This window comes from Spea bombifrons, chromosome 5, assembly GCF_027358695.1.
Source record: "Spea bombifrons isolate aSpeBom1 chromosome 5, aSpeBom1.2.pri, whole genome shotgun sequence".
Classification (NCBI taxonomy): Eukaryota; Metazoa; Chordata; class Amphibia; order Anura; family Pelobatidae; genus Spea; species Spea bombifrons.
Genome location: NC_071091.1, coordinates 73,828,633 through 73,843,729, shown reverse-complemented (window position 1 = coordinate 73,843,729; position 15,097 = coordinate 73,828,633). Strand labels below are relative to the sequence as shown.

The 15,097-nt window shown below is 37.0% G+C and overlaps 1 protein-coding gene across 1 annotated transcript in view; it reads right to left on the bottom strand.

The window, feature by feature from the left end:
* Window positions 1–3,159: 3,159 nt before the first annotated feature.
* LOC128497543 (cadherin-19-like) overlaps window positions 3,160–15,097 on the bottom strand; it is a 49,220-nt gene continuing 37,282 nt past the window's right edge. The window contains exons 10-12 of the mRNA XM_053467654.1: window positions 5,972–6,080; window positions 4,229–4,480; window positions 3,160–3,595 (exon numbers count right to left, since the gene is read on the bottom strand). Of these exons, the coding sequence (XP_053323629.1) occupies window positions 3,183–3,595; window positions 4,229–4,480; window positions 5,972–6,080 (774 nt within the window). The 3' untranslated portion in view covers window positions 3,160–3,182. The remainder of the gene's footprint in view (window positions 3,596–4,228; window positions 4,481–5,971; window positions 6,081–15,097) is intronic.

The window sequence follows — 15,097 nt, the reverse complement described above, 5'->3', positions numbered from 1 at the left end:
ATACCCACTGTGAAGCATGGTGGTGGCTTGCTGATGTTTTAGGTGTGTGAGCTCTAAAGGCACAGGGAATCTTGTAAAAATTGTTATCAGAAAATACTGACAGATAATTTGCATTCTTCCGTACAAAAGCTGAGCATGAGACCATCTTGGACTTCCCAGAACAACAATGACCCTAAGCAGAAGGCCAAGCTGACCCTACAGTGGTTACAGTAGAAAAAGATGAAGGTTCTGGAGTGGTCATCACAGTCATTAAGACCATTAAGCCACTCTGGGGAGATCTTAAACGTGCGTTTCATGCAAGACGACCAAAGACTTTCCATGACCTGGAGGCATTTTGCCATGACCAATGGGCAGCTATACCATTTGCAAGAACAATGCTGTCATTGATATTAAAGGGGGCAATATACAGTATCAAGAACTAAAAGAATGCAGACTTCTAAACAGGGGTCATTTCATTGTTTTCTTTGTTGCCATGTTTTGTTTTATGATCTGTTATAACCTACAGTTGAATATGAATTCCATAAGAAATAAAAGAAATGTGTTTTGCCTGCTGACTCGGGTTTCCTTTAAAAAGGGTACATATATTACCAATTTTCCAAGGAAATGCAAACTTTTTGTGCGTGGCAGTTACCGGGGGGAGTCAGTTACCGGGGGAGTCAGAAAACAGGATCAGGGGACCTTGCTGCCGTCTGGCATCATAATGCCCGACGGAGCATTTATCCCCAGTATTCAGTACTCACGTGCTCCCGGTCCAGCGGCGTTCCTCCTGTCTGTGATGAAGGGGGCGTGGTTGGACTGGTCCGGAGGCGAGGTTCTGGGAGGCTGTCCAGAACTGCTGTGATGTGGTCCAGGGGGCGGAGCTTGTGATGAGCGCCGCATTTAAAAACCCTGCATTAAAAAAATGCTCTATTCAGTACCCTGTTGTGGTCTTCGTTGCCTAAGTGATTCTCTGAAGTTTGTTACCTAAGTTTTTGACCCTTTGCCTGCCTGTTGGAATCATCCAAGTCCCAGCTCCCTGTCACTAAGAGTCTCCTTTGGTGGTGGGCAACTGGGCAGAAGAACTTCTGCAGTTTGTGCCTTGGTGTTCGTGGTCGTGACATTTTATAGCACAACTGTAACTTTAATGAACTTGATTTTTACTTTTGTCTAACTTGCAAGCACTAGCAGTGCAGTGAATAAACCCACTTGTCTTAGTATTGCTCTCTTACATGAACATGTCTGTCGGAACGAAACATTAATTGCACTCTCCAGTATGTTAGGCAATTCAACATTAGTAGACCTGACTTTTTTTTTTTTTACTTGTTATGAATGATACAACATTGTATATGATGATAAACCTATGGGAATAGTTTGGGCATTCAACGGTATGAATGTTGCATTTATTTATAAAAGGGTTCACATAACCCTCCTGATTTGACATTTTCACTTAATTGATCCGGTCTGTGAAAAGTGATGGGCTACTGCGAATATTTGCTCCTTCTGTTTCCCTGGCTGCCAGGTTTAGGATTATCATGGATGTCTGTTAAGTAAGAGATAAATGCAGTAACTTTTAAAGTATGCCAAGATTCTAGTAGAAAAGCCATTATGGGGGCCTTAAATAAATGGATAATGATTTCAAATTAAAAAAACTTGATTCCTTTATGACACAACAAAGCTGTCAAACCAAGCAATTAACATGTTTTAATTATACCCATTGCTTGTTTATATCATGATGTAATGTTTCATACTAAAGAATAATATATATATATATATATATATATATATATATATATATATATATATATATATATATATATGGTGTTTCCGATGACATAAAGGCAATTTGTTTTTAAAAGTAGAACACTTTTTTCCTGTCTGTGGTGCATATTCCCCTTGATGTGTGTCCTATGGGATCTTCGGTTACTTTAGAACTCTTCTGATTTCAAAATGTACTGTTGTATGGTTGGAATATACGGTTTTTACTAGAATAGTGTAATACTGGGGTAAAAGGTTGAACAAAGGATAATAATCACTGCACCAAAATTCAAATTTTAAACATAATAAGTCAGTTAATAAACATAATAAAAGTAGATTTCTGAAAACAAGTTGAAATATTTAAGGCTGTATTAAACCATTTGAGCTTCAGAGCATTGCTTTCCTTGCTATACTGGTATTTAGGTGGTTAAAATGATAAACAGGTTACACAATATTATTGATAATGCACCTTTAGGTACTTGTTTTCAGTTAATCAAAATAACAAAGAACAATAGCTTTCTTTTAAATCTAATAACATAAATTATTTAAAGCGCACAGATATGTATCAATTTATCACATATTTTTCTATATATTTTACATAATTCCAAAATTTTACCAGCCCTAAACATTTTCATACAATGCAAAGATCCAGTGATCGTATCTTTTTACATTTCATATATTTACCAGTTTTAACTCTTGTCTTTTTTTATAGTCTTTTTATAGGAATTGCAGAAACATAACACTACGGATATATTAAATATGTGCATTTGGAATACAGTCCATCATCAGGACTTTCAGTCTCAATAAAATGTGTGATGACTAACAGATACAGATTGAGAGGAATAGATTTTTTATGGAAATCAAACTGGTGCAAAAGTATAGCTATGCTTATAGAAAAGCAATTTACTCTAGTGCTACATTTAAAAGGGCAATTATTTTTGATACAGGTTTATTACATAGAATATGATGTGATACGTGATTAAACTTCTGGCTCCTCTGTATAAATAGCAATGTTCTTTTAGGCATGGAGACTGAAATAGAATCACATGATTTCCTCACTGCTTTTGTAAACCTGCCAACACTGTTTGGGTCTATACGGCCTGGATGCGAGGTTGAAAACTAAGCAGAAAATTAAGAGGAGGGTGTATATGCTAGGAAATAAAGGTATTTTCCCTGGGTCAGTTACTTAACTTTACTTAACTGTAAAAATCAGACTGTTTATTACTGAGACAACAAACAATCTAATTGACTTATGTGTTAACCAATTTGATCATGCTTCAAATGTTTTTAATTAAAATAAGCCTCCAGTTTATCTTTTTTTGTGAAAGCTAGCAATAGTGGACAATGTGTGCATGATTCTAAAGAAACATTGATAAAATTGTACTTTGCTTTAAAACTCTTCAGGTCTTTAAAAAATGTCAAAGTCAGTTAATGTTTGTAACTGCTGTTTAAATATTTAGTTCCATATGTGAGCAAGTTGATCCTATCGAGCTAAGTGACCCACACATGGAGCCCGTGCCTTCAAATGCATAATGGTGCATAGTGTCAGGTGACAAAACACTTAGGTCTGTATTAGCCTCTTCTAATTTCTCGGAAAGGAATTCTCTAAATTCAACAACATCAGGACCAAGCCTCAAAGACATCCTATAAAGGCTTGGGATATCTCTTCTGATCTTTTTGTTAAGCTTAGGTTCTCTCATAACTGTTTGATTTCTTAGTCCTATAATATCGAAAGCTTCTGTGTCTTGTTCTCCTCCTCCTTCATCATCATACTTGACAAAGTTCTGTCTACATTCTTCTCCTTTCTCTTTTAATTTTTCATGTTTTTTCCTATGCTTTAAGAACATTAGGATAGATAAAACTGTAAAAAAAATGAAAAAAAGTTAATATTCAATGACAAACCCATATACAAACTTAGAACATTAATGTAATTAATATACAGTGTAACATGTAATTCAAATTAATGATCCTTTAAATAATGTGCATCAATATTAGTGAGCGTGTCATGTTTAGTTTTCCTACTCAAGTGATAATAATAAATAATATTTCATAATGCTGAGGAAATACAATTACAAGACCACACAATCCAGTTTTTTATTTCATATCTACCTATTCTCATTTCTCTATTTCTCTGTACCTTTTTCTTGTGTATCTTTTTTAGCATATGCTAAAGTTGATAATATTTGCAGAACTCTTACATTTGCCTATGGGCAATTGACAGCAGGCATACTCTGCAGATTCAAAATTTGCAGAGCAACTTCCAGCTTCCATAAGTCATCTCAAATATATGAAAAGCTGAACAAAGATTCTTATGTGAGTTGCTGGACACTGAGGTTATGAGGGAATCCAGTATGTGAAGTCTGAGTTATCATCTAGGGCCTTAGGTAGCAGATTGTTTAGCCAACATAGTTTATGCACATATTTTGTCAAACAAGAGTTAGTGTATTTATGATACATTTGTCTACAGCTACATGTGTAATAACATATGTATTACCTAAAATCAAAAGTACACCAACTGAAATGGCAATGAATGCTCCACCGTTGATTCCCAGAGAGGATAAGAATCCTTGTGCTTTACAGGACTCGGCATTGCCATCCTTCCCACAGTCACAAACTCTGATAGTCAGTGTGTTAGTGCTGCTGAGCGAAGGTGTCTCGTTGTCACTTATTACTATCACCAAGTAAGTTAACGGATTGTCTTCATAACTATACATAGACTTTGTAGTAAAAATGGTAGCAGTGTTATCTGAAAAAAAAATAAAAAATATATAATTAAAATAACAACATCTGAACCAACCTCATCAACATAAAAGCGTTGAATTGAGAAAACTCAACAATTAGCCAGATATCGTACATATGGGATGGGATTGAGGAGAAAGAATAGAGTATGAAAACTCAGGACTGCTGGTGTAAGTGAGAAACCACAGTTTTTTGGAGGTTTTTAAGTGTATGAAGGTCTTAATTTTTGGTAAATGCTAATTGCATTGTCAATGGCTTTATAGTGTTTTTTAGGCAAAAAAGTTTTTTTTTATTTCCCATTTTTTTTTACACAACTCCACAATATATTCTTATCAGTGTGAGTAATAATAATACTATTAATAATAATATAAACATTTTAAATATCGCAGGTAAATGTTTTTGCAACTTTTAGGTTTAAAAAGTATTTCCAGTTGATTAAGTATATGCAAGTCATGGAGTCAATGTAATTGTTTCTATAATGTCTATTTACTAAGAAGTTGTGTGTGTTAATTGTTAACTTGACTGACCCTAATTAACTCCAGTCACATGCCCTCACGTGCAAAACAACTTGGAGATTTAGTTATTGACAAACTTTTGTCTAACTTGTGTGTTCTTGCTCCTGCAAACTTACATTTTTAGGCAACTCGCAAGCACTTGCACTTTAGTGAAGGCACCTATCCACGATAAAAACTAAATTCCATACATATTATACGTTTCAGTTTTAGCCAAAATGATCTCTTGACCTTTTAAAAAAATATTTATGGATTGTCTTTTTTCTAACTTTTTTTTAGTTGTATTACCATATTTGACCAAATATATGACAAGGTTTTTTTTCAGACCAAAGACGTTCTGACCCCTCATCTTATAATCAAGGTTGTCTTGTAATCTCACTTCAAATAGAGGTCTGACTATAAAACTAAGATCCCCCGCAGCGTTGCATGGGACCTGGATCCTCCTCTCTGGGAGCCGGTGAACATCTGTGCGATGCACGCAGACAACCTTCACTACTGTCCAGCACTTCCGACAAGGCTTCTATGACGGAGCGCCGGCGTAACATGAAGCCCCTGTGGAAGTGCTGGGCAGCAGCGGAGTAGAAGCCCCGGTGGAAGTGCTGGGCAGCAGCGGAGGTTGTCTACGCACATCCCGCAGTCCTCCACCAGCCCCCACTAGACATCAGTTTTTGGTGTGCCATGGTTGGCGTTTCAATTGTTGGGGGTAACATAAAGTAACTGGAGCTATGCTGTTGAGAGATGAGGCAAGTGTATTGAAAAAAAGAGGCTGCTGCGTCTGGACAGGAAAGGGTTAATATGGAAGTTAAGCGAGGTTCTAGTGAGGCTGACAGTTGGGTATAAAACAGTATGGTTTATATATATAATATTGAAAAGAAAGATGGTATTAGAGGATCCCTATATAAATGACTGTGTATTTTTCATATGTAATCATACTATATAATATGTTATTAATATTTACATTTTTACATTTAGGCAAGGCTCGTTACCTCCGTTGTCTCTGACTGTAAAATTTGTTGTTTTGTGAGCTAAAGAATAGGAGAAATAATGGCCAAGTGCTGGGTCATCTTGATCTACTGCACTGATGGTCTGTATCGGCTATAAGAGAACAAAAATTAATAAAACTGTGTAAATTTCATGCATAATTAGTTTCAAATAAAACATTTTAAAGGAGATCAAAATTATAATTAAGGTTAAAAGTAAAAAAAATATGAACAGAAAATACAGATTTGTAAAGCAGTATAGATCATTTTAATGATGTTATTTTAAGCTAATTTTTCACATCTTGAAGAAAAATTGGTTTAGTAGATTGCAGGCGCTAGTACATTAAAATCCATAGCTGTTTATATTAGATATACCACTGTGTGTTAATGGATCAATTTTTCAAAATGAGTCATTTTCATTTCAACTAAAGAAAAATCAAAAATAATCTACTGAATTGAATATACTTAAAGTTACTGAAATGTCTTCTTTGAAACTAGTTTGCTTTTCTTTCTAAGTTGCCAATCTATTTACCATTATTTCTGTTCAAGCTGTCAAGGGTGTTATACAATTTTACAAAAATATTCAAGTAATATTTTCTTACAGAAATAGAATAAAAGAATATATATTCTTCAGTGAGCTTGTTTTCTAGGAGAGCTGGTAAGTCTATTTCTTTTATTGATTAAGAATGGAAGCCTGCAGATAACACTATAGACCACCACTGGGTTCATTTTAGTGCCCAATGGCTATGGGAAAAAATATTGGGTGTATGCTAATGTTTTCCTGAAATACAGAAGCAAAAAAGTAAGCACTGTCCCTTTAAAAAAAAAGATTCTAAGCATGAATGTTGTCACCATAAAACTATCCTAAACATAACAAGTAAGGTATGAGGTAGGTTTTGACAGAAGGGCAGGTAAAAAAGTACAGGTAAAAAGCTTACAGCTAACATAACAACTATTATAAGATTTTTAATGTTCTGCGCTTTAAGTCTATACTATGAATACTTATGCTGTCTCACTGCATTCACCTCTGCAAATTATGCTAGAAAAATATTTATGGAAACAGAACTTGATGAACTTGATGGCAGAAAGAACCATTTGGCTCATCTAGCCTGCCTATCTTTCCTGATGTAAAGACTCTTATCGAGACATCTTAATCACCCTTACGAAAAAATTACTGCAGTTTTTCTGAAGTAATACTGCAGTTTTTTGGACATGAAAAAACTGCAATACTACACTTTTACTGCATTTGTACTTCACTGTACTGCAGTTTTACTGCAGTTATTTTTGTACGGAAGTACAAATGCAATAAAGCTACAGTACTTTGAAGTACAACTGCAGGTTTGCAATATAAAAAAAAGTGCGGGAAAGTACAAATGCAGTAAAACTGCAGTAAATGTGCAGTAATACTGCAGTAAAAGTGCAGTATTGCAGTTTTTTCATGTCCAAAAAACTGCAGTATTACTTCAGAAAAACTGAGGTAATTTTTCGTAAGGGCAGTCCTTGGTTTTGTCTCAGAATCAGGATTGCTTAATGCCTATCCCATGCACATTTTGATTTCCCTCACTGTATTAGCCTCTAATACACTCAAATACACAACCTTGATCCATCTTGTTATTCAGAACAGTTTTCAACCAAAGTAGTGAACAAAATATAGCAAAACTATTCACCAATGTATACTGTGCCATTTTCTACCAACTTTAGTGCAATATGTAGTAAAGCCTGTTTTTAGCTGTAGCTTAAGACGAACAAACTCTAAATATGTTGCCCAGCTGTTGAAGTAAACTCAAAAGGGAATTTTGGCAGCACTTGGTAAATTGAATCATTCACTGTGTCTTACGTTATACTTTTGTGCTTTTTCCATTAGATATGCATATGAAATTTTGAGACCTTTATAAATATTATTGCTACTTTTAAAACTCATATGTAAACATCTGCTGTAAAGTTGTAATTATATAATTGCATACACAATGTTTCCATTAAGCTGTTTGTGAATCTGAGTCTCAAACTTGACATGTCTGATGTTAAAACAAAGATAACAAGGTTAGGTTTAGCTTTTAGAAGACTTCAGCAGCTGTGTTATTGATTGAATCACAATGTAATTGCCATGAATTGTGTTATTTCAGGACTCATTAAACTGGAAGCCCTGAAAAGAGAATTTAAAAATCAAGATCTTTCCGAGAAACTAGTAACTGTGCAAAATAGGTCTTTTAAAAGTAAAATAGAAACCACTTTCATTTTGCTGCATATCAGTTAAGGATTGTATTAGCTGATTAATCGCTTTAACTATTTCTATATGTATTAATGCAAACTCTTTACAATACAGTACTGTGTAAAAGGTTAAGGCAGGTGTGAAATGAAAAAGTAAACATTTTAAAAAAAGTATCATTTAGCAAAATGTAAAATGAGTGAAGAGAAGAAAAATCTAAATCCAAGCGATATTTGGTTTTACCACTCTTTTTGCTTTTAAAACAGCATCAATTCTTCTGGCTACAGTTGCACACTGTTTTTAAGGTAGGTTGTTCCAAACATCTTGGATAACTAACCACAGTTCTTCTGTGGATTTAGGCAGTCTCAGTTGCTTCTCTCTCCATGTTATCCCAGAAATGTCACCTAATCAATGGTGGGTTTGATTTGTGGTGAGTATATCACATGGGCACTGGCAGCAGGTGACTTGGCTGCAAACTAGTAGCTGGGACAGAAGTTGAGGGAAAATGTGAGAGTTTCCATGGAGTGTCACCTGGCTAAGACGTTTTCACTTGTCTGGACATATTAGCCATGAAGGTGGCTAGTGACATATCTGTCCCAATCACAAAGTAATGGCCATTAAATATTACTGTCTTTAAAAAATAAACTTAAAGGTAAGAATGTGAAACATTATTTATCAGTATAATATACTGTATATTTCCTGTGACAGTAAACATTATACTTGTACATTTGGTTTTACAAAATTTTGGTAAATATGGCGTATGACACAAAGCCACAAAAGCGAGGTCAGTCCCCCCACAGATTAGTCAAAAACTAAACAAAAAGCTCAGAATGTTTGTCTGACATTTGTGGGCCCACATTCACTCACATTCTCTCACTCTCATGCCCTTGTATGGTAACACACACAAAACAACCTGAATATTTACAAATATGTGATTTGTTTGCAAGGGCATATGAATGGGCCTGGAATTATGCAACTGTCAAGCAAGGGCATACCTATCTTTCATGCCCCATCCTGTTACTTGTGTAAAGCAGTGGTTAAAACAAAGTAGATGCATCTCTGCCTCCCCATTTCTGCCACAGGTTAATATTCCCCTTTAGAGGAACCTTATCCAATAAAAAGCCTTACCTCTATCTACAGACTTGTAAATCCCTTGGAATGTGGGAAAAGGTCAAATAAAGATCAAAAATAAATTACAAAAACCAGACAAAAAAAAAGAAAAAACTGAGGCAAAAAAAATCAAAAATTAATCAATTTTTGCCCCTATGTTTGGGAACTGTGTTATAACTTCTGTAGACGTCCATGAGATTGCCAGGTTAATTTTCCAACTGAATTTTGCAACTAGCAGGTTAATGATTTTGCAAGTTGTCTGCTTTTTCCAAGTCTGAGAGTTGGCTTTAGTGATTTTCTGAGTTGGATTCAGGTCAAACTCATTTAAGTTTACTGCTACAACTGTTTTTGTTTTTATATAGACTCCTGGTCAAAGATTTGAGGTTACGTAGCTGGTTTTATGTAAAACAAGGACATTTCTAGCTATGTTAAAATGATTGCAAATGAGTTCTAATGATCAATTAGCCTTCAAAAATGACAAACTTGGATTAGCTACCACAGCATGCCATTAGAACTTATGGTTACCGTTGGTTACAGTTTCCAGTTACAATAGTCATTTACAACATTAACAATGTCTGCACTATATTTCTGATGCATTTGATGTTTTTTTATGGACAAAATTTGTGTTTCTTTCAAAAACTAAAACTTTTTCCTTCAAGCATGCTGCCATAATTCCTATCTTGAAAAAGCCATCCCTGAACTCAAATGATCTGTCCAAATACTGTCTCATCTCTCTACTTTCTCTTGCCTCCAAGATACATGAAATAATTGTCTATACCCAACTAAGTTTCTTAAACCCAACTCCTTATTCAACCCACTTCAATCTGTATTCTGTTGTGGACATTCTATTGAGATCGCCCTTACTAAAGTTACTAATGACCCACTCACTGCTAAATCCAAGGGCCACTACTCTATGCTAATCCTACTTGACCTTTCTGCTCCTTTTGACACTGGAACCACCCTCTTCCTCAAACTCTTCATGATCTTGGTCTTCGTGACACTGCTCTATTCTGGTTCACATTCTACATTTCTGATCATACCTTCAGCATATCCTTCTCCAGTAACATTTCCCCTCTCAGTCAGGGTACTCCAAGGCTGAGTTCTAGGAACCCCTCCATTCTTACTTTACACTATCTCACTTGGTCAACTAATCTCATCCTTTAGCTTTCAATACCACCTGAATTAGACTGTGTAACTAACTGTCTTGTCTCTGTCTGGATGCCTGCACGCTTCCTGAAACTTAATCTTTCAAAAACTGAACTCATATTCCCTCCCTCCAATGCTAACATCCCCTCATCAGTTTCCAAATGTCAATGGTGCAATCATCTCTCCATCCCCTCAAGCTCCCTGGCTTGGAGTCTTTCTTGACTCTGACCTATCGTTTACTCCCACATTCAGTCTGTCTCAAAAAACTGCCACTTTTGTCTTTACCCCTTAAGGACAATGGGTGGTCCCTAAACCCATTGAAAACAATGTATTTTGAGCCGGTACATGTACGGGCTTTGTCATTAAGGGGTTAAAAATATTGCCATCATCTGTCCCTTTCTAACACAAGATGGCACAAAGGGTATTGTCCATGCCCTCATTATCTCTACCCATCTCAGCCCTCTATACTCCACCATAAATGCTGCTGCCAGACTTATCTTCCTCTCCAGTGGCTTTACTAAAACCTCTCTGTCAGTATCTTTGCTGGCTGTCTGTGCACTTCAGCATTCATTTAAAAAATTTAACTCTCACTCTTTTAAAGCTTTTCATAGCCTTTGCCCTAATTACATCTCTTCAATCTTCCTAGTTCACGTGCACGCTTAGAATGCTTCTCAAGGGCTGCCCCTGTACTCTGGAATGCCCTCTCCCAGCCTATCCATGTTCCCCCCTGCCTTCAGTACTTTCAGTCCCTTAAGATCCACTTTTTTAAGGACTCCTACGAACTTACGCCTTAACACCCTTCCTCCTATATTGCTTTAGCTCACCCTCCCTAGTCCCTTTCCAGAAATGTTTTACTAGTATGGCTGGTCCATACCTAACAACAGAACTTTTACCTCTTGTATAATACACTCTAACTCCCTGTAGACTGTAAACTCATTTGAGCAGGACCCTCCTCACCAGTTGTTTCTGTATGTCATCTTCTTATGTTATATACTAATTGTTATGTCCTGATATCTGGTCTACCCTTTATACAGCGCTGAGGAATATGATGGTGCTATATAAAAGAATAAATAATAATAATTTATGAATTACATAATTACATTATGGTTGCAACATACTATTACTCCTGTCTTGTGGCTTTTTATTTGTTACTCTTCGGTTTTGACCCCGGCTTTGTTCCAGTTTATCCTGTCTGCACCTGTCTTTGACCTCAGCTCAACTTTCCGGTTTACCTGCCTGCTCCTGCACCTGCCTTGTTTTTGACTTCTCTACCGCATGTGAGTAAGCCTATGCTGTTTGGGGTCAGGCTCTGCATTGTGGGTCCCCAGCTACCTGTGCTGCCAGGTACTTGCTACCTGTGCTGCCAGTTACTTGGTTACACAAACATACACAAGCACATAATCTAGTAAATCACCCTTTCTAATGCTTCAGGAGTTTTAAAAAAACCAGTAAGCATTACACCTTAATTCATCATTCTACTTCTTTCTTTTCTAGATAGAATTACCAATTGTCTCCTATATCACATCTAGTGAAACAGTGTGTGCAATGTCTTAGAACTTGATTTACACTGCAAACCTTCAAATGAATTGTCTGTATTATAAATGCAGAGATTTTGTTCAGATATACAGTTAACATTGTTGTATCTCACATGCCACATTAACAACATTTACTTAATAACCCAAAAATATGCATTCAAGGACAAGTTAATTTTTCATTATTACTAACACTTACATTATATGTACAAAGATTGTTTCAAAACACAATTAAAATGGAACACAATAGTAGAAGACATGATAACATAACTACTATATCATAGAATTAATCCCTATGGACATCAAAAATTGATTTTTGGCTTATTAGAAATATATTTCCAACTGTTGTAGTCTTTCTCCAGTATATTATTATTATGATTCTGTTAAAACAACATGTTTTTGTAACCCAGAAAGCATTTGGTGAAGACAAACGACAATATCCACATGTGTATCAATGACTTACATTTTAATTTAGGAATCTTGCAACATTGTTTTTATGGGATTAGGAAAGATACATAGAGCTGTGGTTGAATACAAGTACAGATCCAGCAAAACTGTTTGAAAATACATTTCATCAATCTCTCTAAGATCTGTTTACTTTTCTAAACTATGACTTACCGTGTGTCATTTCTGTAATAAAACCATATATAGCTACTGTCATACCTTTAAGCTGCCATAAAAAATATTTCCACATAATACACCAACTAAAGGAACTGGGAGTCCAAGTGAGTTAGCGTTTGACAGTTAAAGACACACACATTTGCAAATGTTTTATGCAAAGGTTTTTTAATCCCCTTCTAGAAAATGACTAATGAGAATGTAAACATGGAAACCATATTCCATGAGTGCAAACCATAACTTAGTTGCCAACAGTCCTCAGTAAGAGGGGGACAATCCATATCATAATTAATGTCCTACCTACAAGCTTTCCTGACCAATTTGCTTTGAGCACTGCTTCTTCCTCTCTGTATATTAAGCGTGGATATCGAGTACCTACTTTTTGATTTGTACACCATTCAAAATGTTTTATCTATTATTTTAAGATATAATCTTTAAATAAAATGACAGTGTTTAAATTCAACCATTTTCATCTATGTCAACTATAGTACACAGACCATAGATTGTTCAGTCAATGATATGAGCATGATGTTTCTAACAGCAACTGCTGTTACTGTACATGCACACACCATTTGCACCATATGTTGCACAATATTTGTTCCCAAATAGCTTAACAGTGCTTAACAGTGCATATTGATGCTGCTGGAAATGCTATAATGTCCCTAGTGACTTTTACATCCAGTGAATCTAAGTGTTTAATTAGTATTTACAGTATAGTAAATAGTACTGCATTAGTTTAAATTTCATGAAAAAAATTAGAGCATTATAGTAATGATAAATAAAGATCACACAATACAACAGACAGAACGAAAGAGGGGAGCCTCTGGACACTCTCTCTCCTCTGATTGTAGGAACTGGTAAGAAGGTGTATATAGAGGCTCTGCCATTTTTGCTGAAGTTCACTGAGAGGCCAGAATAATGAAGACAGATTTGCTGAGAAAGAGAAGAATTTCTGCAGCTTTCTCTCCAAATCTATCTGTATTATTCTGGTCTCTTTGTGGACTTCTGCAAAAGGGATAAGACATGGAGACAGCCTCTCCCCCATTCCGACAATCAAGGGAGAGGGTTTGCCCGGAGGCCCCCCTTTTGCAATAGTTTACCAGGAGGCCATGGAGACGCGGATGAAAAAAGTACCGTATTGGCTCGAATATAGGCCGCACTTTTTTCCCCTACGTTAAGTCTTTAAAGTGGGGGTGTGGCCTATATTTGGGGTCTAGCGCCCGACGCCCGGGACATGCAGTCCCGGGCGCCGGGCAGCGGGGTTAGGATACAGATCCCCCGCAGCGGTGCAGGGGACCTGTATCCTACTCTCTGATACGCTCAGACAGCCTCCCCTGCCAGCAGTTTCCACGGGGGGGGGTGCCGGCACGGGAGGTTGTCTAAGCGCATCGTGCGGACGGTCACTGGCTGCGGAGGTTGTTTACCCTCATCGCCGCAGCCGGTGACCGTCCACATGATGCGTTTTACCTCTGCCCCCAAGACTTACCAGAGCAGACTCCCGGGTGTCTTGCGGGGCCGGCGGGGGACATCTACGCAATACGCGTATACAGTGGACAGTGGCAGCATATCTCGGTGGGGGGAGGAGGACAGTGGCAGTATATCTCGGGGGGAGGACAGTGGCAGCATATCTCGGGGGGGGAGTGGCAGCATATATCGGGAGGGGGAGACAGAGTGGCAGCATGTTTTTTTGGTGCTTTTTTAAAGAAAAAAACTTTTTCTTTAAAAAAAGCACCAAACTTTTAGGGTGTGGCCTATATACGGGGGCGGCCTATATCCGAGCCAATACAGTAATACTTTTTGGAGCAGCGGATGAAGTGCACAAGTCTAATATACAGTACTGTCCAAAATTTTTAGGCACATGTGCCTTCAAAACAGCATCAATTCTTCTAGGTACACTTTGTAGGCATATAGTTAGGTGTATAAGTAAATAATTACTAAATATCATGCTCCCTGCCCTTTACAATCAGAAGACATCCAGCAGTGCCATCAGCTCAGCATTGGAAGAAAAGAGTGGAACCCTGGTACACCCATCTACTGTGTGGAGATGTCTTGTCAGAAGTGCTCATCATGTAAGACTTTTGGCCATAACACAATACCTCTGACGTAGAAACAAGGCCAAATGACTCAACTATTGATGAATACACAGGAACTATAAGTGTAGACAAATGGCAGAAGGGTCTCTGAACTGATAAGTCAAAATTTTAAATATTTGGCTGTAGCAGAGGCAGTTTGTTCGCTGAAGGGCAGTGTCAGAATGAGTGTTTGCAGGCAAGAATGGTCAGAATTTGTGGTCTCCTCATTTCTGAGAAGTACAGGAAGATATTTATCATGTAATACCATTTGGGAGGCATCGGAACATACAGCTTATCTTCAGTGTAAAGAAGAAAGAGGAGTCCTCAAAGTGATCATATGACCCCCACAGAGCCATGATCTTAACATCATTGAGTTTGTCTGGTATTACATGAAGATGTTGCTAGTGCTCCAAAGTGTTTGGAAAAAGCAAGGGGTGGTCACACCAAC